Raw genomic sequence first — 24645 nt, forward strand, 5'->3', positions numbered from 1 at the left:
TGCTAGGGTCTTAACATTCAAAAGAAATTATTGATATAAGGTTTATTTTTGGCTTTTGCTTTTAATGGTTGTTCAAAATCTTAATATTTTATATCATAGACCCACAGATGTGACGCTAACACTGAAAGACCCCCATTATCCTGACCATGATCTTGGAAACATTTTTCTCTCTGTTGTTCTTACCCCAAAAGAAGGAGAACACAGGGATGTGGTAAGTCCCCCCAGCAGGAGTGCTTTCTTGCTCTCACATGTTCAAATGTTGTGATGCTTCTTTAAACCCAGAAGTAATAATAAAGAGAAGGAGCACATGACCATCTGGCCTGTTCTTGGTTTCTGTATCACGGGTATCGCCAGTCCTTGTATACTGTAGCTTTTGAACTCACATTTTCTGTTCTATGCTGCAGATCAGAACCTCTTGTAAATAAAAGAGGCATTTGCATCTTCTATTATATCTTTATTTCCTAATTTCAGTTATGTTATATTGGAAGCAAATGGTAGTGTTCATTCAGGGAATATGTGTACTAGTAAACAATGTTTGTAATGCTACAGTGAGGTATCCAGATACTCCTATTTTGACTGTATTGTCAGGTGTATCATAACAAAGAAAATGAGGTGAAATTATAACAGAGGTTCTACTTTCTGGTATTTGTTTATTGAATGATAAGTGAGTACTTTCATCTTCCTGATGGACTTCCATATTAGTGTTATCCATTTTCCAGCTCTCTCTGGCTGTCCTTCCTTGCACACCATGCTGCTATAAGAAACTGACAAGGGATACAGAGGAGCCAATTACTGTTGAAATGACATTAAAAAATACCAGTTTGACCTACATCAGTAGGCTTACCAGTGCACTTTCTAATTATTTATTAAACTCTATGTGCTTTCACTAACTGGGAGCTACTTTCACTAGTTCTGATGTAACACATTTTAGGAGTAGACATACTTTTTCCAGACAAGCTCAAGTGTTCTTTTTCAGCAATGTGTATATTGTTTACTTAAAATAGTGAATGATTTAAGTTAGTATATGTTATATGCTATAAAGATATCATTGAAATTTTCCTCTGGATTATAGGCAAAAATAGTGAATTTCAACTTCAAATATGGATTTTAAAGTCATTGCAAAATTCACTCTTTCAATGAGTATTTTTCTCCATCTTAAAAAAATTAAATAATGAGCACACATATTCATAATTAATATTCTCAAAGTATGATTTTAGTAACTATTTCATTCATTGAGGAGAAATTTTCTCTTTTCCAGAAATTATAAAGTACCTACCACACTTTTCATGGTTAAAGAATATCCTCTAAACTGGCACATGTGTACAGATGGAAAAATGGATAAAGATTTTTTTAAAAAAATAATATTTAGAAATGGAAGCCTATTGTTATAGAAATCACCAATTCAGAAGGCATTATTTTATCCTGCACAAGCCAAGGAATATATCCTAGCTGACTAACCCATACATGGGAATAAATTATAACTATTACTTTATTGATTTATCAAATAATCCTCATATTCACCAAGAACCTACTATAACCAGATCCTGTGCTAGACCCTTACAATACAATAGAACTTACATCCAGTAGAAAACTCAGGAATAAAATAACCACTAAAGGAAATACAAAATGACAAGTCTTCTAAGTGCCATGAAAGAGAAGAGGTACATGTTGTAAGAGCAAATATAGGAGAGTCTGTTCTAATCAAAGGAATGGGGATTCTCTAGGGTGAAGTCAAAAGGGAGATGTGGTCTGAATTGTGAATACAGATGAGTAAGGTAAGACCAGGCAGAGAGGAAGTATTTCAAGGAAAGAAAATGGCATGTGCAAAGGCCCTGTGACTAGAGAAAACATGCTGCAATCTAAGAACTTTAAAAGAACTGGAGCTTAGAAAAGGCAAAAGCAAAGAGAGACTGTAGGGGGATCATGGTGTATTATGACACTGACCTGGATGGGAGATGTCTGGCAGTGTAGGAAATATTGGCTGTGTTAATGTTTGTGGTCTTTTCCCAAAGAGTAAGGATAAGCCATTGGAGAATCTGAAAATAAGAATAACATAATCATATTTGCCTTTTAAAAATTACTCTGTATAGAAAACAGATAGAAGTGCTAAGAGTGAATGCTTAGAGACAAATTAGGAGACGATTACAAAAATCCAGGTGAAAGTTGGTCGAGGTTTGGATTAGATCTGTAAGAGGAAGAGGTAGATTGTTAATCTAAAGGAGGTAAAATCAACAAAACTTGGTGACAGACTATTCCTGTTTTACTATTTTGTTATTTTAATGAATGATAACAACTAAAATAGGTAAAAATACCTAGGTACTTGAGGTATTGTGTATCCCCACACCATCCAAACTGATAGTGGGGATTAGAATGAAATGGAATGACATGGCAGCTGTTGTAATTATTTCAATAACTTGGAGCATCTGCTAAATTTTGACATTAAAATTATATTTATTAAGTACTTTAACATCAAACTGAGTATGAGAGGTCAAGTTAGTATCAAAAGACCTTATGATAAATTGGCTAAATTGTTCCCAATTACAAAGAAATACATGTCAGCACAGGAGAAATAGTACCCAACATTCTCTTATTTGGACAATCCTTGCAAACATTCTTCAGTTTTCCTGGATGCTCAAATTTATTATTTAGGCACAATGTATTTCTACATTAAAAAAATTTTAAAAAATCATTTAAAATATTACAGTGGGTCTCCCTGCTGGTGCAGGCAGTTGAGTACAGCACTGTGAAGCTGTCCCCAGCCTCTGCAGGGTGGGTTCAGATCCCAGCCAGTTAGGGAGATACCCACATGGCGCAGCAGACCTATCCTGTCTCACCCTCACCAGGTATTTCAGCCAGTCTGCCTGTTCTGTTTCCCACTCTGTCTGTTGTGTATCCTCTCACTCTCCCACACATCCGGCCTATACCCTGGTACTTGTATGCATGAATAAATAAATCTTTTAAAAAAAAAAGTATTACGGTGACTGGGAACTGATTATCAGTGATTTATTAAACATGAAGAGGGAAGAAAACAGTAAGTTACATAAAACAGTTACATATCAGAAATCTGGAATTCAACTTCTTCCTTATCCTTTTTCCTCATCATATCTCCCAGCTACATTCACCCTTAACATGATGACTGTTTCCTGAAATCATCATGCCATTTTCCTGACTGAAGTCCATGTAGCTATCCCAATTTTTTGGAAACTATTCCTTAGTGACTTTTCGCTGGCTGCCTTACTTTGTGCCCTTCTCCTTCAGAATCCCAAATAGTATTTAATTTATTCTGCTACAGCAACCAGGAAATGATACTTCTTTCCTCCCACATTTATGGTGACTGTCCCTAGGCTTCTGTACCAGGAAGCAAGTTGCTGGTACAGGCACTTAGTGCCTTAGAAAAGGCACAACAGTGGCAGGATTGGCTCCAGGCTGGTAAACCATCCTGACCTCACGTCTGAGGAGCAGTGAAGAGGGTGACCACTTTGTCTATCCTGGCTCCCCTTTGAAATGTGATCATGGAGTGGGGCCTGGGGAAGGAAGGATAAAAGATGCTGCACAGGCAGCTCTGGTGGGACCCTAATATCCTGGCTATTTGATGTCCTGGATTTTAATCTGGGATTCTAAGTGTATGCTTTGCTTTATGAAAATTCCTAGCAAAGAAATATAAATTTGCTTTTTCTCTCCCTTTTTTGCTTTGGTCTATATAGCTGTTGTATAGCTATTTTAGTAAGCTCTCTAAAACTCTTAAACAGCACTAGTTGTTAGATTTCAAAACCCTGAAAAGGACCAATTGTAGGTCTCTACATAAAAAAAAAAGGGAACATTTGATAATCTGTTAAGTTTTGTGCTAGGTTCTATAACTCCTTTATTCTTCTAAGCATTCACTTGAAAGAATGCTATTTTTTCACTTGAAAGAAACTCTTAATACTTTAGAGGTCTCTAACAAACAACATATATTCCCCCACTTGTACCTCTGTTCCAACCATGCAAACTTCTTCACAACTCACATTCTCTCAGGTCCAAGCTTTCTTCAGTGTCACTAGTCCTGCCCAAAATATGCCTAAATTTCACTTCACCTCCATTATATATCCTAAAGCTTCTGGTTAAAAAAAAATTATATATGTATTAATGATTGCTTCTGAATACCTTTCTTATGATGACTCTTCTCAAAACTTGTGTAGTTTTCGGTACCTAATGGTAGTTCAATGTAGATGAGGACAAATCTCTAAGTGGATTTGAAGGGATGCTTCAAAGGTCCAAAAAAAGATATTTTAAGTGTTTTTTTCTTCTTCAGTATTCAGATCCCTAAACAAAAAATATTTAATAATGATTTATTGTCCTTTCGTAGTTCTTAAAGATAATGTGTTAATAATAATCTGCCTAAATTCAGGCTATATTTCTTTTTCTTAAGATTTCTAATGGTGATAATGAATTATAAGCATGTCACTATATTTTTTTCATTTTGTATCATATCCAGAATTAGCTCAATATCTATATTGTAATACCTTTGAATTTTCTTGGTTAAAAACCGTCATCCAATGGGCCTCCCCTGGTGGCGCAGCGGTTAAGCGCTGGGTTGCAAGGCTGCCCGCAGCCTCTGCAGCGCCAATTTGATCCCTGGCCACTGGCGAGGGTCCCACAAAAAAAAAAGTCATCCAAATGTATATTAAATTAAATTTTTATGTCTGAAATACATTTTACTACAGTGTAAATGGCTTGCTGAACTTTCACAGATTATCTTGGAACAAATCTTATTTATGAGATTCTAAATTAAACTGCAGCAAACCAGAAATCAGTTACTAAATGCTTCACAATTCTATATTCAGAATGATGTATAGGGAAGGAAAAGAGGATGATTTTGCATTGACTGTCACACAACAAAATTATAAGAGTTCTGTTCTCTCTGATTATTAGCTCAGAAATCTTCTATTTTAAGCTTTTGAAACTTAAGAATTTAGTTCAAAAACCATATGTTTATTTTTATGTTTGTGTTTATAAAACTTTGCTAAACATTTTTTATGCATTGAGATGGAGAATGCAAGAGACAAGTGTCAAAAGCCATTAACAAATAAATCCTAACAATCAAGTAGGAAATAGAACATTATTGTTATAAAAATGCTATCAAAAGTGAAATAAATGAGTACTGGAAATACACAGTACTTTACATCACAAAGTGTTAAGATTTCTAAATCAGTTATCTTGTGAATTTTTATACACTGCTAATATTGACAACATGTTCCATGAATAATGCAGTTGGGATGATTTCTCCTTGTGTGGATTGCCAGCTCTGGAAATCAGTAAAACTGAAGAATGAGTTGAAAAACCTATCAGCTTACTGAGTCTGCTAAAGCCTCTGAAACATGCATGTGTAATTACAGCAATTTTAGAAGTATAGTATGAGTAATAGCAAAGTATTTCATAGTTGCTGATATTAAAATCTTCTCTATTGAGTTCATGATTGAGTCTTTTTTAGAAATCCCAGATGCAAACAGATATGTAGATATAATTTTTTTTTTAATTTCCAGCATTGTGTGTACAAGAAACCAAAATCTTCATGGGGGCATGCTGATGAGTTGCATGACACAGCTATCATTTCTGTTTTAAATGCATGTCCTGTTTGAAACCTGCAAAATTGTGTAGTGCATACATGTGTGTCCTGTGTATGGTATTTTGGTCTGATAGTGTGTTTGAGTTCTTTCTGGCTCTTTTCCTAGCAGAGTTCAATCCACAGCTTTCTTCATTGGAGAATTTGTGAAATAAAAGTGAGTTAATTTGTGTTACACACTCTTTAAATAACCTAGACCTGCAACTTGCTTGACTATAGAAAATTCTAAGAAACATATGAATTGACCTTTGCTGACCTTTCATGAATTTAATAAATGTTGGTTTGCTTTTCAAAATTTCTGAATTATGCTATAGTTAATATTTGAAAGACTATATCCACCTATAAAAAAATAATGTTTTGTAATATATGTTCTATATTTGTAATATATGTTTTGTAATATGTGTTGTTATATCTAGCTATTCTGTGATTTTCTACATCTACAGCAGCCATGTAATTGCCTTAAAAATCACCACCACAAAAGGTAAAAGCAAAAAGATGAACTAAGAACGTGGAATCTTTTAAAAGCATAATCTAGTCAGCAGCTGGATCACAGGTCTTATTTTTATCTACTTATTCCTTTTATTGGCTTCAAGGAACCTCAAGCTGCTAATGAAGAATTTGAATTGTACTATAATGTATTAGATAATGACACTTTAAAAAACTAATTCATATGTTTCTCAGCTGAAGTTAAGATCTTAGAGTCATAAATAAATCTTACTTTTCTATAATTTGCTTCATCTATATCTTTAACATTCCCCAATCTTTCTTCTCCAGTATGTTTCACAAACAGCAAAGGTGACAGTATTAATAGTATGTCCATTGAATTCATTTTTAAAAACTTTTCTGTTTTCAATTGTATTGAATCCACCTTAACTTAATCATCTAAAAAGAAAGAGACTTGGGAGTGGGACACTTTAGCCCAAAGTTTTACTAGTTGGTTTGGCTGAAGAAGCAGAAATCTTGTTATAAATTTAGGGCCATTTTGAGTGTCACTGCATGTGATAGTAGAATTTACCTACTGAGTCAGGAAAACAATGAATTGGTCCCATAACCGCCAAGACTTTCGTAGTTTTATTTAAGAACACGACAGACTTTTTGTTTCTGATCTGAAAATTATTACCCTGAAGCCTGTTTGGAAAACTAATTTTGAGAGACAGGAAAAATACCAACCCTTGTCGCTCCATTTTTGTTTAGAAGTTAAGTGTACACAGCAGCTCTGAGTAAGGGGGTAATGGCATTGATCAAAAACAGTGAATCTGCACGATTTGAGTCATGTGGCCCTGAAACACTTCCTCATGTGTCTAGGCCCTTTTTCAGAGTACAGTATACCTCACAGCATAGGATTTTATAAGATTGCTTGATACTAGATAGTAATGGTGAATGGCCATTAGCTAAGAGAATCTTTTTTTAAATTTATCTTAATTGTTCTCATTTGATTTGACTCAAATATTATCTCTAGGAATTAGCATTCTTTGTCCACAAAAGCTCTGTTCTCTGAGAAAGTTGAACATTTATTATCTGATTCCTAATATTTTTATGAATATGGCATATCATGAAAGTATCTGGCTTATAATTGCCTTTTGGTGCTAATGGAATGGTGGTGGTGGTGCTGATGACAATAGCTTAGTAACAATCACAACAAACACTGACTCCTTGTCCATGAGATGTCCATCTCCACAACCCAATGGTGTGGTTTTTACTTCAAAATAAAGTGGCATTGATATTTAGAAAACAAAATATTTCTAAAATAGTAGTTCATATCAATGCTTTGCATTTCCCTGGCTGCATTAAAAAATATAATAGGAAATTGTTGTAACCTGCAGGAAATCTATTTTTCTTCCATAGTTGGTCAATATTTAACACAGAGTATATATGGAGAAGACATAAAACTACTATGTATAGAAAAAAGTAACATCCTTGTCTTTGACAATTTTATAATTTTCTCATTTCCTACCCTAGAACTTTATAATTCCATTTTCTGTTGAGGCTGATGGTTGCTTTCTATGTGACTTTGTCTGATATTAAAATCTTCTCTTTTTGAGGATGGGACTCAGAGAATTATACCAATTCATACATCATACTGTACCTTTGTAAGACCAAAAAAAAAGAAGAAAAAATTCTTATTTTTTATATTTTTGTTACTTCTGAACAGATTCTGAAATGGCCTTGCTTTGTAAAGAATTCTGCTGAAAGAGATAGTTTTCTTAAAGGCAACAGTTCACCTCCTTGGTACACAAATATGACAAGCATTTCTATGAGCTATGTTCTTTGTTCCCAGTATTTCCTGTTCTCCAATTCATCTACCCTAAAGGTAGTAATAAAACTAACAGAAGATAAAGAGGTTAATTAGGAAGTTAATACCTCCTTGCTTATTGAGAAAATTTTAAAACTAGAGAGGAAGCTAAAAAAAATTTGGACTTTTGTGACTGTCTATGCAAGAGATCGATGGTCTTGAGCACTCATCACAAATCTGCATAACCTTAATTACAATTTGTGGCCATGAAATACCTCTTATTCAAACACACACACACACACCAAAAAAAAAAAAAAAACTAGTTTAAAGGCTATATTATGGTTAACCACTTAGGAAGGTGTATTAATACCATCATAATATGCAGCATTTTTCATTTGAAAGCATTTGTAGACCCTGAGGTAATTAAAGAGTAACTGGAGCAGAGACCATTCTGAGATGCCACCACAGCAACACACTTTGAATGTGCTTGAAGAGAAAATTAAAAGTATATACCTGGTAAATCATGGTACACCCTCAACTGCTACCACCTAAATGAGCAATTACCAGTCATAAGATTCAGTATCCTTTCTCTTCAATGAATAATTAAACTATTGCAGAATTTCCATTCTATTTAAAATGTGCTGTCCCATTTTTTTGTACAAAAGAATAGAGCAAATGAACTCTCACCAGAAAGACTGCTTGAATGTTAAAGGTACTCCGTCTTAGCTGTGTGTATGCGAAAACAATTTTTGTCTCATATAGTTGTTGGAAACTGTTTGCTGTTTAAATGTTAAGCTTCCTCTGGAAAACAATTGGCTGCCCTATTCTGACTTGAGTGATAACATAATGAAAATGCTTTATTTCATTTACAGACAATGCTAATGAGGAAGAGTTGGAAAAGATCAAGTAAGGTAATGCTTAGCATGTAATCTTCCAGCATTTCTTGTTGAGAAGAACTATCAGCTGCTTTCCCAAATTTTTCTCATATCTTTTCAAATATATCACAGGATTTCATCACTCTTCAGTTGTTATTTTTTTCCCATCTACCTTAAGCAAATCATGTGATGTTTTTAAATAAACAGAAATCACTCTAATCAGTTGCACCGAAATCATCCTTTCGCTAATTTCTGGTCGCTTCTCGGCATCATTCTCAGCATCTAGTCGCTGAAATATGTACCACAGGGTCTAGAAAATGTCTTTGCTCCAGATAAGGAATAAATTGATAAGGGTAGGGTAGGAATAACTCCAGAAAGAAGGAAGATCCTTGCAGCTTTTGTTCACTGAAAATTGAGTTTGCCCTCCTCCAAACTAAAAGTCTCTATACTGTTATATCTTTACAATGTATAATGAGAATAATTTTCCATCATTGCCTCTTCCCACTTCAAAAAATAAGTGATTCTTGGGAGTAAGAGGAGTTTCCAGTGCCTGTGACTTACTAAACCCTACCCTTCCTTATAACTTGTGAAGTATGGAAGATATAAACTCATCATCTAATATGTTCTGTGGTAGTACCACCGAACTCTTAAACACAAAAAATATATAAAAATGAAACTGAGATTTTATCTCAGTATACCTTGAAGCAAATCAAAGGCAAATAATTATAAAAATCTTGCTTGCTTAAATTTCTATTTGAAAAGTCAGTATTTCTTTTTGATAGTGACTAATTTTTTTAGACCCTGGATCATAAGTATCTTTCTTTCATTCTGATTGAATCATGCTAGTGCTAAATTTTAATTTAATTTCATCATTTTTATTGTTGTGAATTAAGAAAATACTTATGTCAAAATGTTTTTTGTACTTATGGCAACATCTTAATCTGTTTTTATATGTATTTCTTAATATACATTTTCTTCCTAATTCATATAGAATTAAGGACCAAAGGTAATTTGGCTCACAAAAGCATCAGGGTTGCATTGAAAAATCACCTTTATCATTTTAATAAAATGAAAAACATTTATTAAGGAAAATTGCTCAGTACTTCTGACTTACTGACCAAAATAAAGTTTTAGAAAGTTTTGAAGAAATGTTTGTATTGTTCATATTTGTTTACTTTTTCTTTGTATTGTACTTCAAAATCAGTGTTTCACTAAAAGTATACATTTTTTTAATTCATGTAATCTGACTTCCTCATTCTGTAACTATTATATATTTGTGTGAAATTATTGCAATCCATTTGTATGTAACAATAGTTTTTCTTCCAGATACAGTTAAGATGTAAAGTTAGAGCAGAAATTATGTAGTATTTAGTATTTACTAGTGGGAATGATCCACTTTATTACAGTATAAAATACAGCATAAAAAGATTCTTCTTTAAGTAATTCATTTACATTTAAATTTAAATTTAATATTAAATTAAATAAACATAAATCCACATCTTTTCTGTCAGACTACAAAAACTTAGCCATGAATAAACATTTATTCTCTACTTCTTATATTTAAAATTCTTAGATTTATTTTTATTATTAATAATCCATTGGTATATCACACTGGCGTATTTTTCTAGTTTGCCACTGCAGAAACAGAAGTCCGTGTGTCTAACTCCATACTCATTGTGATACATGACAGATTATTTTTAATGTACATGGTAATTTGACTGTAAGGTTTTTAGCCTAAGGGATATTTTTAAATTTTACAAAATTTTGTGGCAACATTGAATGCTGAGTGAAGAAAATTCTGTTCATTCAGTTGACTTCTTCTATGAAAACATACTGAACATCTGATAATTCACTCAAATTTCCACTGTCCCCTAAAACGTGTCATATTCATCCACCTTAATGTTATAGGAACTGTGTTAAATTAAAAAATCAGAGAAAGTTCGAAATTTCAATTTCCATCTAGTACACCGTCCTTCACATACACTGAAACTGTTCCTCCAATTCTTTCCTCCAGAGATTAAAGGAAAAAGGATGCTGTTCAAGTAAATTGTGCTTTCTTAGAAACCATGGATAAATGACTACACTATGAAATTTTAAGTTTTATTGTGTTCCTGCTTTGTAAAAGTGCATCTTTTTTCCTAATCATTTTAATCTTTCTCTTAAAAGATTCTTGTGAGAGGTTCTTTTATTTTTGGAAGGAAGATATGATCTATTTGTAATATATTAAATACGGGTATCTTTTATTTGATATAACTGTGCTCGAACTTAAAGGTGAAGTTTTCATGTAAACAGAGGTCATTTTTTCCTTTGGGGTCTTTATTTATAGGAATAAGATCTTATGCTTATCCCTATGGCAGAATTTTGCAATACAGCCTGTCTTTGAGTACCAATGGTCCATATAAAATGTGAGAATTAAAAATTTTGTGGTAGAGACTTAAATATATCCAGGTAATGTCACTAGGTATTGTCTTCAGTGTGGAATATTTTTCCTCTTTTTTTTTTTTAACAGAAGAGCTATAACCATGAAGAGGGGAAAGCTAAAATGACATGTTATTTTTGTAATATGCACATCTCTCCTGCATAAAAATGAATCAGCTCATGGAATTCCCATTATTTAAATACCTGCTTGTCATTTTCATCAGTAATAGATTCTTTCCATGGAAACCTTATTATTTGTGGCAGTCATATCATGTGTGATTGTATTTGCTATTAAAATCAAGAGATGCATAGACAAATAGAGGACAAGGATATTGCAATTGCTGTTCAGGATGGACTTTTATGTTACTTGGAGTAAATATGCTATCATACCAAGTAGGGGAAGATAGACCTCAACTTACCTCTGAAAAGCAAGGTTTTATAAAATATATGTAACATATATAAAATATATGTTATTGTGAATTATTTATTCACAATAAATAATTGTGAATCCCATATTCCCTTTTCTGGGCATGGCGACATACTTTAAGACACTTATGCTTGTTTTCTATATGCTTACCTTCCACCATGCATATATTTTTTTATTCATCCCAACCCCACATTTAGTGGCAATGGAAATATGTTATTTTAAGAAGAAAGGAATCAATGTCTCCCTAAACTTGGGCAACCAGACAATTATCCCAATCAAAGAACTATACTAATGTAACAAAATACATTTTGGCAGAGAAATGGTAATGCTTTGAGTTATAGCTATGTTTTATTCCTTAGGAGAAGCTTATCATTGATCATTTATTCTAAGGTTAAATTATTCAACAAGAGAGTTTCACAAGCTCAGAAAAAAAGATGTATGCATTTTGTGAATAAATTGTGTAGGGTCAAACTAAAAATGGGGGAAAAAAATGAAGTAATTGCCTCTATCAGACAGTAAGCAGAAATGACTTTACAAGTTAAGGAGTGTGTGTGTGTGTGTGTGTGAGTGTGTGTGTGTGTTTTAACATAGAAAAATTAGTTTATCAAAGAGTGAGATAGTAATATACTTCTGTGCTTTCAATAAGTCACTTCAATTATATGAGAAATGGCCATTGTGATAATATAAAGTATACGCTTTGCAATTCATATTCTCAACAATAGCAGTTTAGAATTGTTTTAAGAAGAGTTCATCCTTTGAATAATATAATATAGACTATGTGATGATGTCTCATTAGCATATCTTCTGTTTCTTGATGGCCTATTTTTTTAGTAATACATCTTTTTTATAAAGATTTTATTATAATCACTTAGCATAATTTTAATGAACTATGAAACACTTAATTCACTGGTTGAATGAAGCAGTTTTTAATAAGACTTTTGGCAAGGATATTGTTAATTTAAACTGGAGAACATTTTCAACTCTGTAAGTCTGCAGGGCGTAGTTAAACCTGACACCTTCGATGACATGTTAAAAATGCATCAGTGAAAACCTCTAAGTGCTTTAATTTAGGAAATGATAGAGAAACAGATTAACACATTTTTAAGTATCTCACACAGTCACTCAGACATAGAAGGAGAAAGTCATATTTAACAATTATTAGGTCCTTCTACAAAATCTCAAACCTGATAATAAATAGGTGATGTTTAAAAACTGAAACATTTATTGGTCATGTACTCAGTCAACTGTGAGTGACCACAATGGTTTTTCTTTGGTGTCTCACTTCAAACCTTATGACTTGAAATATTTACCTATTTTTGAAGGGAAAATAGAATTATTTTAAAATCCTTATTTTGCCACTGTTTACTCTTAAATTTGTGTTATTTGGAAATGCTGTAAAGTTAATCTCAGAATTAAAACTCCTGAGATCCAAAATGCAACTATGAACAAAGGGCCAATAGCATGAGCATTTCTACTATTAAAGATTGTATTTTTTAATCTCAATTAATTAAATTCATAAAATTTGTAGGATGTCTATTTAAAATGGAAATATTATCATAATGCTAGTAAATATTTGATTACTCCCGCAAAAGGCATGGAGTCATAATTAAATTTTATGTTGAGATGATTTTTTTTTTTGCTGTTTTGACAATATTTCCCCACAGGTATAAAGTACCATACATTTTTATGTATTGTAATTCATAACTACAAGGATTTGCTGTAGCAATGACATTACATTTATTTGACTGCTCTGGTTGAATTTTTAAAATATGTGTCCTTGGGGAGAAAATCTAGATGAATTGGCTAAAAGTAAGAGGACAAGGTATAATCTGAAGTAGAGGACAGATTCCATGATGCCTGTGTATTAGGTCTAAGATGTCTAATTGTGGAATCACTAATTTAACTGCATGTTGCTGATGTGCGTTACCAAGTGAGCTGATGGTTTTCCAAGGCCCTTACTGGGCTGAGCAAAGGGAGGGAATGTAATTTGTCTCCAGGGTAAGTGTTGGTTCACAGATTACATGGCCTTTTAATTGAAAGATATATGTGTATACATATAATGTATATAATATCTAAACATTGGTGTGTATATATATGATATATATGTTTAGATGCATATGTATGTTAAATTGAATGCAACAGGGAGGAGAGTCATAATTCTTGAAGTCCCCTAAGTGTTCACAAGAAAAATAATCCATAATTTTGTGATGACCCTGCTTTTGAAATTCGGTTGACAGTAACATATACACATATATGCAAATACATGTCACAAAGACACATTCACAAGCTCACACACACCCAAACACACATATACGTATGGTTTAAGATAAAAATATCTTGGAAAATAAAAGACAAAGCAAGGCCAGACTTCAGTTATAGGAAGGTCCTCTGGGGAGCTGAGATTGACTCACTCTCTTCAGCAATATTTAAAAGGATAGTTGGGTTGCAGAGGAAATCGTATTTATATTTAATGAGTATAAATGATATGAACACCAGTTTGAGTAACCAGAAAACAGGAAAATAGCAATTCTGTGTGAATTTTTACTTCATGTCCCTCTTTTCAATTACATAACTATCACTAGGCTTAGTCAACTTGATGGAAGTATCTCAGAGCCGCAGCTTTGATAAATGGTAATTGCAGCCCGACCAGGAAAGTCTATGTAAATTGTTTACTTATGCCTTTATTTATTTATTACCTCCTAACTTCCCAATAAGGTATTACTAAAAGAAATTGTGTGCCTATAAAATATGCTGTGTAATCAAGTATGCCACCTGACTTGATTTTTACATGAATATCAAGCTTCACAATTTCAAATCCATTTTGAATGCTTTGAATGTGGAGGAATTGCTGAATTATAATAACATGCATTATATTTAAAGGCCTGCACACATTAAGGCTAATAAAAAATAACACTTTTAATAAAAATTTAGTGGCTAATCCTTATTCATCTACTGGCAAAGTCCTTAAAGATTTCTATGATTTATTTTAGGTAGAAGGCTGGAAAACTCATTACAATCATTTGGTGGAGGAAAAAAATTAATTGTTCTTTAGTTTTGTTTCTTTGAGAGAAAGTACATCTTCTTCATTTTTTAATTTAAAATCTTGTTAATTTTTACATTTATAGTAAGGTTTTGGAACATTTAAGGAGAAATTTTCTTAGTGTACCTTGGTGTTTTAGTGGCAAAAATAAATCTAAGATATTGCCAATGTAACATTGCAATTTAATAAATTAAAAACTTCAGTAAAAATAGTTCACTGATTTACTCCTCAGAATAGCTTCAATAATTTTCCTTATCAATTTTATGTCTTTCTTTTTTGTTGTTTCATATTGCTGTTATTTTAAATTTTAACACTTAAAAAATGGCACTTTCCCTCACCAATCTTGTCTTGACAGAAACTAAAGTGTAGCTAAATATCTACGATTAAGATTTAAGATAAATGTCTGGAATTTATGAGTAGTTTATTCTGTTACCATAACCTCCATTTAAAATCACCTCTTTTGTTTAAAAATCATTATTACAATGCCAGGTGTTTTAGTACTGTTGTTTTTGCTATTGTCATCATTGGAACCTCTGGTGAAAGGAAGACCTTAGCCAGTCTTTTGTGAATTTTATATTCGTATGGCGCAAATAAAAAAGCAGTGCAAAATTAAGTTATTTCAGTTGAAATAAAGGCATAAGTTCACATGAGTATGTAAATTGTAAAATGAAATATAAATTTTAGTTGATGAATAATGACAGAAGTAATTAAACATGGTGTGAAAAGGGACTTCAGTGAACCCAGATGTGGTTAATAGCTTTGTTTCCTAAATTTTAGCTGAGAAATATAAGTTCTAAATCTTGATAATTAAAATCCTCCCTCAAAAATTCACCAATCTCTTTTTGCTCTTTGCCTAATAGTCACATAATTTGGTCAGTCCCCTCTGTGTTCATCTGAAGATTGGAAAGTGCAGAGTTGTTATACTTTCAATATTAGTTACCTTAGATCATTTAAACTGTACATGAATTAATAATCCTATTAAATGGTGTTATCTTGTTTGTTTTAACTATCTTCAATCTAGAGCCAAGTTTTTCATATGCATTTAAGTTGCCTTAACACATTTTACATTAAGATAAAACTCACTGTGTTGTAGGACTTGTAATACTGACTTTGGGGAAATTATTTTTGTAAGGAGATGTCAACCAATTTTTTTAATATTGTACTTATTTTTCCACATGTAGCTAAACAGGCTGCTTAATTAAAAAAGAACTAGTAAGTAATCGAAGTAAGAAGAAAATTGTCAATAGAAAAAGAAAACATATCTTTTCTAAAAACTAGAATAGGTTTCTTTGCATTGAACAATAGTATAACATAAAAAAAGACTGTATTCATCCCATCTAAGGTTTGTGTCCCAATAGCCAAATGTATGTATATTTTTAAAGGACTTTTTTAAAAGAAACTGGTCTACTAAGTGTGACAGATGACAATCATAGCTATAAATGCAAATTAATTATAACTATAGTGATGGTAAAACAATTTTTTGAACTCCAGACTTTGCCCAGTCACCTCTGGTATTAATCATACAACCTGATAAAACTCTGCCAGTAATTTGGGAAAATATAATTAATTTCATTATGAAATAGATTTCATGTACAAAGCATAGGTGGATTGCCTAGGCGATCTCTAATATAATTCTAGTGCTAAGCTTAAATTATTCAAATTGCTACCCACCCTAAAATAATTAAGTCCATTTTTGTATTTTCTAATATGATTTTGTTATTAAATTGGGAGGAATATATATCCTTAATCAAATAAAATTCCAAAGTGACAATCAATCCACAAATATTTATTGAACAGATACTCTGTAGGCCTCTCATGAGTTACTGTACTATTACAGTCTTGGTTGCTAACAGAAAATCATGGAATAATTAAATGAGCTGCAAAACTGCTTCCTCTTTATCACATATCAAAGGCTGTTATTTTCCCGTAACTGTCACCAATGTCCATAATTTTACTCTGACACTCAGAGACAGGATGTAAAACATTAAAGTTTGAAGTATGTCTGTAATTTAAATGTTCTGTTTAAAAGTGAGTAACTGTTTTTTATTTCCCCAAGCAAAATTGATTTTACTTTCTGAAATCTGAGGGTTAAGTAATAAAATATCCATTCTGAATACATCACTTTGATTTTAGCCCCATGGCCACCTTACTCACTATTTGTTTCTTTTTAAGATTAGTTTTAGGAAACTCAGATGAGTTAAATCATTTATATCATATTATATTACATTCATTATGTAATATCATAAAACTAGGAATTTTTTAGTAAGGAATTAAATCCAATTTTATTAGGAATGTGTTTATAAATAAGATTTCTGCTATCATTCTTAAAAATGTTGTGAAAGCCTATGGTGTTAAATTATTTTGTTTAAAAAGATAGTTATTAACTGGATTATTTAAAAATCTTAAAAACATGTTTAACAGTTCTACTTTCTATAAAATGTTAGACTGAGATCGATTAATCAACACTTAATAAAGAGGTAAGTAAACTCTGAAGAAAATCAGATATGAATAAGACAATAACTTTAATTTATTCAAGGAAGACAATTTACAGTTTATAATCATCCAGAGTGTTTTTAGGACATATAATTTTTTGGTTTTTATTTGTTTTGATTTTATTTTGTTTTATTTGTTTTGATTTTTGGGCTAATTATTCTCAAAAACACCAAAAATTGTAGCTAAATATTTGTTTATTTTTAGGAACTCTCAGAGAATGAAGTGGTTGGATCTTATTTCTCTGTGAAGTCTTTCTTTTGGAGGGTAATGTCTTAATCCTTTATATTAATAGTCTTGACTTTTGGATCTGAATAGTTATTTTCAAAGTTAAATGTGAATTGAGAAATTCATTTTTTAAAAACAGACTCTCAGAGAGCTATATTCATTTGTCTTCTTCTAACTTTTATTCTAAGTCATCTAGGTGGCTGATTCTTCTTTATTTGTAAAAATTAGGATCTTCATATATTTAGTATATTGCTTTGAAGTAAGCTCCTCATGGGAACAAATTTATCCCAATTTCTGAATATGTAGAGGACCAGAAACCTTCCAAGAATGTGTTAGTGCTGTCTAGAGGGTCCACTAAGATTCTAATTTCTATTCTTGTGAAATGGGATTATTTTCTCTTTTATTTCTGTTTGAGACAAACTTCCTTATATTACATTGATCTTACACTAAATATATACTAGATAATCACCATATCTTATTTTTTTTAAAAAAAGACTCCCATGAATTAGAAAACAGCAACTTTGCTTTTGATTTAAATAAAGGAAAAGTAAAAATTCCAAAGAATTTGTTTTAAATGCCATTGCAATTTAATCTTATTTACTATTCATGATTCAAACATAATGAGCTCTGTCATTCCCTCTTTCTCTGCTACAATTCTGCATTACACACAGATGATTTATTACTTATGCACTTACTACTTTGCCTTCAAGAGTTTCCCTCTCTTTGAAATTTTACAATATATGAATACCTGGCAACAGATACTGCAGTGATAATACAGCTCTTGTAGGGCTTTGCCATTTTCTTTCCTTGGCTCTCTAACTGCTCATGCCTGAAAGCTACCTTCCTTCTTCAGAATTTTGAGATTTGTTGGAGGGTCTCTGAAGCAGAATGGCAGATGATGGATGAAGTCATGCATAAACTGACCGGCAAACTAATAAAAGCCACATCTACTCATGCCCTGTCCCCATTACACTCTGTCAGCTTTGTATTGTTGTGAACATATTAGTAGTTATAGCTGCTTCATTTCCTTTTGGCATATTGGTGCTTGCCTTCACAAAGTTATTCTGTATATTTGTTAAAAGGATAGGAATTCCTCTTATATGTTCACACATTATCCATGCGCACACAGTGACTGCTTTTGAATTGTTCCATGACCTCACATTGAAAAAAGGCTTTCTGCAAAAATTTCGTCTGTTTTCTTAAGATGCACAAATATGGTGAATTCATATGGTGCAGAATTCACAGGTCTTCTATGTTGAGTTTCTCCTTTACACAGAAAATTTGCAATCTATTATAAACGAAGACTTCCCACTAGGACCTCTTCCATCAGTAATAATTTTTAAGTGTTTCTTTTTTTCAATATTCATTTATTTTAGTGAAGTATTATTATCTTACATCCTTGTTAATATGTTGACAGTATAGGATGTCTGCCCTCAGGTGTGGGCACCATAACTCTCCCACCGCTAAAACACCCACAGTCTTCCAGTTTCCTTTTTATATAAACCTTTCAATGTCTTCTTTCTACTATACTACTCCAAATTAGTCTTCCAGTCATCAGTACTTTCCATTTGGTTTTACTCATCCTTAAGTATTCTTTATTGACCTTTCTCAATTACTTGAGCTGTCTTTTTTTAGGATAGCAAGTAGGAAAGTTTTAAAGATGCCCCTTTTTGTATCTAAGATCCAGTGATCTCATGTCATTTTTGGGCATATGTTGACTGTCAAAATTCAGGCAGAACTTTTAGTGGTCATTTTTTTTTTTATTTTTTTTTAAATAATAAATTTTATTTTTATATTCCCCCATACAATTGCAAACCCCCCATTCTGACCCCAATCTCTCCCCTCCCGCCCCCCGCCCCCCAAAAAGTGTCTCTGGTTCATAGTTTTTTTTTAGTGGTCATTTTATTTTTACCAATGAGAAAACTAAGGCCAGAGAAGTGACTTCATTGCCCTGGCACACCTGGATGATATGGTCAAGACAAATATTTTTCTCTCTCTGAATGTCATAGAAATAAATGTTTGGGAGAAGTCTTTAAGCAGCAGAATTACTTTTTGGAGTGATGAGAAATAGAGATTCCCAATATAAATGTATAAATGGAACTGCCCTTAGTTTATTTTTATGACACCCTTTCAAATTCTTATATTATATGACTCTTCTACCTCCTGACAACGTTTGAATGTGTTGGAGAGCACGACATTCCTGCGTTTGATGTCCCATTTTACAAAATCAGAAAATTAGTGATCAAGTGTACTTTGTATGCTATCACTAATTTTCAGATATGCAGAAAACAAAAATAGTTCAGAGAAAATCTTCCATGAAAAATTTGTGACTTAAAGACGATTTAATTTGAATAAAAATTATATCCACTTATTTGTGAGATTCAATATGTCATTCAGGAGACAGCTGCTGAGTGAAACTGAATCCTAGTGGGATATTGTTCAGTGAATGTCAGTGCTACTTCCTATATCTTAATGTTCTTGAGAACAAAATAATGGAAAGACTGCAGTGATATAGAGTTATTCTAATATTCTAAAAGCCTAACATTTTTAATTCATCAAAATATATCTTAAGACACAAAACATTAAGCACAGGTTCTGGCATAAGCCATGTTTCTCATAACAATGATTCTGTGAAACCAATTAGATTAAGTAAGAATTTAATTAAAAATATTTGACTTCCCATTAAAAAGTGATGACTTAGTGTATCTCTTTCAGATGTTTAGTACACTTCAGTTTCCTCTTGGTCATCTACACTGACTAGACATTTATATTCTGATGAATGAAAGTTAATTAAATCAACCATTTTATGAGAATTTTATAGAGACTCAAAGAGAAATGTTAATATTATTTAAATGGAGGGAGATGGCCTATGCCAAGATACCTCATATTAAAAAGTGGAGAAATAGATCATATTATGAAATTGGCAAAGAAGAGTGCATAGAATACATAATAATTTGGAATTATGTCAGAGAACTGCCTTATGGTAAAATTAAACAAAAGTGTGGTTGAAGGAAAACCCTACAGACCAAGGAAAAGATGTATTTGCTTTGTAAAACAAGAATGTGATGTGATTCAATGGGGAAGTACTTATATTCTGAACAACTCAACTGTACATGACACAAACCTAAATACCTCCCTGACACACATGCACAAGAAAAGGTCAGGTATTTTATTCATTTAGGTATGAAAGTAAGATCCTCAGGGAAAAAAACAACTTTTAATTAAATGCCTCAAAGTCTTTATAAGTGAATCTCCAGACTCATTCTTTCTTTGCCATAACATTGGTGAAAACTTGTAGATTTCTTTAGCAAACCAACAAAATTACAGCATGTATGATGACTTTAGATTAGTTATATATTTTGAACAAAAATAGTAAAGGCTTAAGAACTTGAGTTTGGCCACAATTAAGATTAGAAAGTGTAGTTAAAACCTCCAAAGTAAACATAAATACCTTCCCGACACCATAAATTGTATCAAGAAGCAATAGAGATAGGAAATAAACTTTAGGGACAAAAACCAGGGAATTCCTTTAAGGATTATAGTGCCAGAGATTCATCTTCTAAGAAAAAAGGGATCAAAGCTTTATTATTAGATGAGACACTTCAAACTAGACCAGACAAAGCACTGGAAGGGTTTTCTATAAAGGCAATCCTGCTTTGAGAGGGTGGATGGACTGTGGAACAAATCTACTTGTTGGACTTCATCATCCAGGTACAATTTACTAGAATAAACTCCATGAGTAAAGGAAAAGATAGAGCATGCCTGTGCCTGGGATTGAGCTAATAATTGCTCCACGCTCCAGGCTTTGCAGCACAAAACAGTCATTCTAGGCTGTCATTATCTCTTCTTTGTAGTGTCTCAAGGATCATTTGATTAAATAAAAGCATGTGCACCTCTGTACTGAAAATAGAGCAAAGAACTGAATCCACACATAGCTATTGTAAAGACATAAGCAATGTCTTTCACTCTAGTTTCACAATGTCTGAGTCTAATTTGGAAGGATTAGGTTGTACACAGGTAATAAAATCCAGGATAACAAAAGTCAAGGATTATTTGCACATATCAGGGAGAAGACTGGTATTGTGAGTGTTCCTTTAGTCATATATTAAGTCTAAATAGATTTTTGATCTGTTTTTAAATCCAGATCCAGAGTAATAGGATATCTCCTATTATTAGTGACAAGTTTTTCAGGCAGTGGAATTAATTAACTTTATTAGCTAAAATTGAAATATAGAAATGTTCCCAATTTTTATGTAAGATTCCACAGTTGAACTATCTTATTAATGGACATTAAGGTATAAATTTTAATGGAGTATTTAATATGGTCTACTGAATAATAGAGAGGCTAGAGTTATTATCACCTGCCAACTTTTACTTCTTCAAAGCCTCTGATTAGCTTTTCTCAATAATCTGTACCCAAGGATATATTTCATCTAAACATAAGTGAAAGTAGTACTTCAACAAATCCTATATTGACTAATTCTTTCTTTCTTTTTTTCTTTTTTTGGTATCATGAACTTCTTAGGTTCTGTCCAAAATACTGGATGATGTAGGATGAATCATCAATTAGGTATCAACAACCCTAGATTCCAAAAAGTCAGACTGGCCAATCTCTAGACGTTTGATGTTGAGTATTTATCTTCTCCATACCTTGGTTTCTTCGTGTGAAAAATAAGTTGTCATGAGAAACCCTGGAGTATGAAAATTTTAGAACATAATAGCTGCTCAGTAAATCTTTCTTACTGAATGCTCTCATCTATCTAATTGACCTCATCTACTCCTCTCTATTGATGTTATTAAAATTTATGAATCCCGGGCTTCCCCGGTGGCGCAGTGGTTGAGCGCTGGGTTGCGAAGCTGCCCGCAGCCTCTGCAGCGCCGGTTCGATCCCCGGCCATCGGACGAGGGTCCCACATGGCGTGCAGACCTCTCCTGCCACACCCACTGCTTCCCTCAGCAGTGTATTTCATCATTCTGCCTGCTTTGCTCTCCCCTCTGGCTTTGGTGAATTCTCTCACCCTCCCGCGCTTCTGACTGTATCCAGTGCTTGTATAAATAAATAAATAAATAAATAAATAAATCTTAAAAAAAAAAAGAATTTATCAAAAAAATAAATAAAATTGATGAATCCCATTTCATAGTAGCACTATTGCTTGGAAATGTTGTCTAGCTACTCTAGAAGGTATTTAATGCAAACTTTCAGCCCAACCACCATAATTTTTTCCAGTATTTCTTGTTCATCTGTATCTGTATTAATCCATCCTCTGTTACTTTTGGTGTTTGTAATAAAGGGAAACTTGGGTTGCTTTATTGTAGTAAAGACAAGAAAGAGAAGTGCTATATAGGATAAAATTTCTCATACTTTATAGAGTTCTCTTTAATCATTACAAAGGATTCACATGAGAGGTGCTGTTAACATGATCATACATATTTCCTGTCCATGTTACCTTTATTCTTCTGGAGATTTACCACTTTTCTGATTTTGGTAACTCTCTAAAACATTTGAAGCCTCAGACTTGGAAAAACGATTCTTTCCATGATTTCTCTTATTATGTTTCTTTAATCTGTTACATCTATTAATGAAAATCTGAAACTTCTCAGCTGGATCATCACCATATAACCTCTTTATTTTCTTGAATGCTGCAGCACTAAGCTACTAAAGAAAATAGTACTGGAAATGGTATCATTGCACTGGCATTTATCTTCCTTGTACCAGAATTTTCTGACAATGACTTGAGGAGCAAACACATGCTTTATTTATTTTTTTTTTTAATAATGTCTTTTGAAGAGTAATGCTAGCCTCTGATTGAAGTGAGGTATTAATAGTGGTACAAAGCTTTCCCAAACAGCTCTGATCATTCATTTCCATCCAGACGTACAGCAGGCCTGCTTTTCCTGTCCCGGGCTTCTTCAGAGCAGAGTTTCAGAATGCTTATTACCAAAATGCACAAGTAAGTTCTACCATTCAGATTATTTTTTTTTTCTGAGCTTGCATGAGCTGTGAACTTTGAATTGTCATCTTACTATTCTGAAAATTCACTCTCTATCCTAACTTTTATATATTTGAAAAATAATTGAAATGTTGAATTCTTTTTCATGGAAAAATATAAATAAACTAATGTTCTCTTTAAAATATCAGCTCACGATTTCCAAAGTCTTATTAAAGACTTTAGTCATTGACTCATTGCCTCAGACTTTGAAGTTTATGTTGTGACCTAGTATGTTGATAGTCTTTATTAAGTCTGAACTTGCTTAGTCATTCCTTATGTGAGGGGATTGCAAACTTTGTTGTGCTTGAGGACCACATGAGGCACATACAGAAATGCATTGCGGTTCTGAACCATGGACCTGAATCAACTCCAGGAGGGTCATAAGCAGGGATTTCAACAGAGCCCACTAAAATTTGGAACTACTGCTTTAAAAGTTCAAAGATTATTTCTTCCTTTTATGGAGTGGGCTCTTTGCTTTGAAGCCCACTGTGTTTTTCCCTTTATACTTCCCTTCTTTTTTCTTTTCCTCCTCAAATTGAATTCTGTCTCAACAAGGACATAATCAAGAACATTACTTTAGGTAACCATGTACCTACTACAATATGCTAATTTTATTGTAAGACGTTTTGTTTCTATTTAATACTCCTTGTCATTTAGGTGCTCAAGAAGTAAGTTTTGGTTGACTGATTATCAATTCTTTGATAAATAGGTGTTATCTGGTTATGTCCCGTGAGAAAAATGTTAATGAAGGAAGGAAATAGTAGCCTTTATATAATTTTCAAGTATATTCTTACTTCTCTTTTAAATGTTTCAAATATCCAGAGCAATCTGCTTTTCTAACTGGTAGATTTGAGCGGCAGGACTAAGGTCTTAAAATAGCATATAGAGTATTCATGCTAGAGAATGGCCAATGTGTACAATTATAGTAATTGATAAAAAATTATTAGAACATAGCTGAAAGCCTCTGTGGATGCACTGTGGAGCTTTTAACACACACTTGGGCTTATATCAAATCAACTAGACAGAGGGAGAGCGCTTAAACCAAGATCTAAACCCACCCCAAGACAGGGCTGGGACAGGGCTAAAGAATTTGAATTTCCAACAAGTTCTCAGGTGACACTGATGTCATTATTCTGGGGACCACACTGAGAACTTTGCTAGACAGAAGAGAGTAAAACAGCAAATGAGAAGGAGAGCATTAAAGTCAGTGGTTTTCATATATTTTTTGGCTGTGGAATTCTGCTTGTCACCAACTTCTTAGTGAGTTCTTTGAAACTTTCACTTTAAAGTAATAAGTGACTATCTTAAGCAAGTCAATTCTTTGTTTATGGAATATATTCTT

At 32.8% G+C, this 24645-nt stretch overlaps 1 protein-coding gene across 16 annotated transcripts in view; it reads left to right on the forward strand.

Annotated features, from left to right (window-relative positions):
* Nucleotides 1-24645, forward strand: part of MCTP1 (multiple C2 and transmembrane domain containing 1) — a gene marked incomplete at both ends in the record, with an annotated part of 477275 nt that overhangs the window by 254710 nt on the left and 197920 nt on the right. For 4 of the 16 annotated variants that reach the window (XM_084233956.1, XM_084233967.1, XM_084233969.1 and 1 more), the window contains 4 exons: nucleotides 100-211; nucleotides 8708-8746; nucleotides 17293-17352; nucleotides 23187-23264. In XM_084233956.1, coding sequence (XP_084090082.1) covers nucleotides 100-211; nucleotides 8708-8746; nucleotides 17293-17352; nucleotides 23187-23264 — 289 coding nt within the window. The remainder of the gene's footprint in view (nucleotides 1-99; nucleotides 212-8707; nucleotides 8747-17292; nucleotides 17353-23186; nucleotides 23265-24645) is intronic. The other 12 variants (XM_084233965.1, XM_084233970.1, XM_084233960.1 and 9 more) reach the window with 5 other exon arrangements.

The sequence above is a fragment of the Talpa europaea genome, assembly GCF_964194135.1.
Source record: "Talpa europaea genome assembly, chromosome: 5".
Classification (NCBI taxonomy): Eukaryota; Metazoa; Chordata; class Mammalia; order Eulipotyphla; family Talpidae; genus Talpa; species Talpa europaea.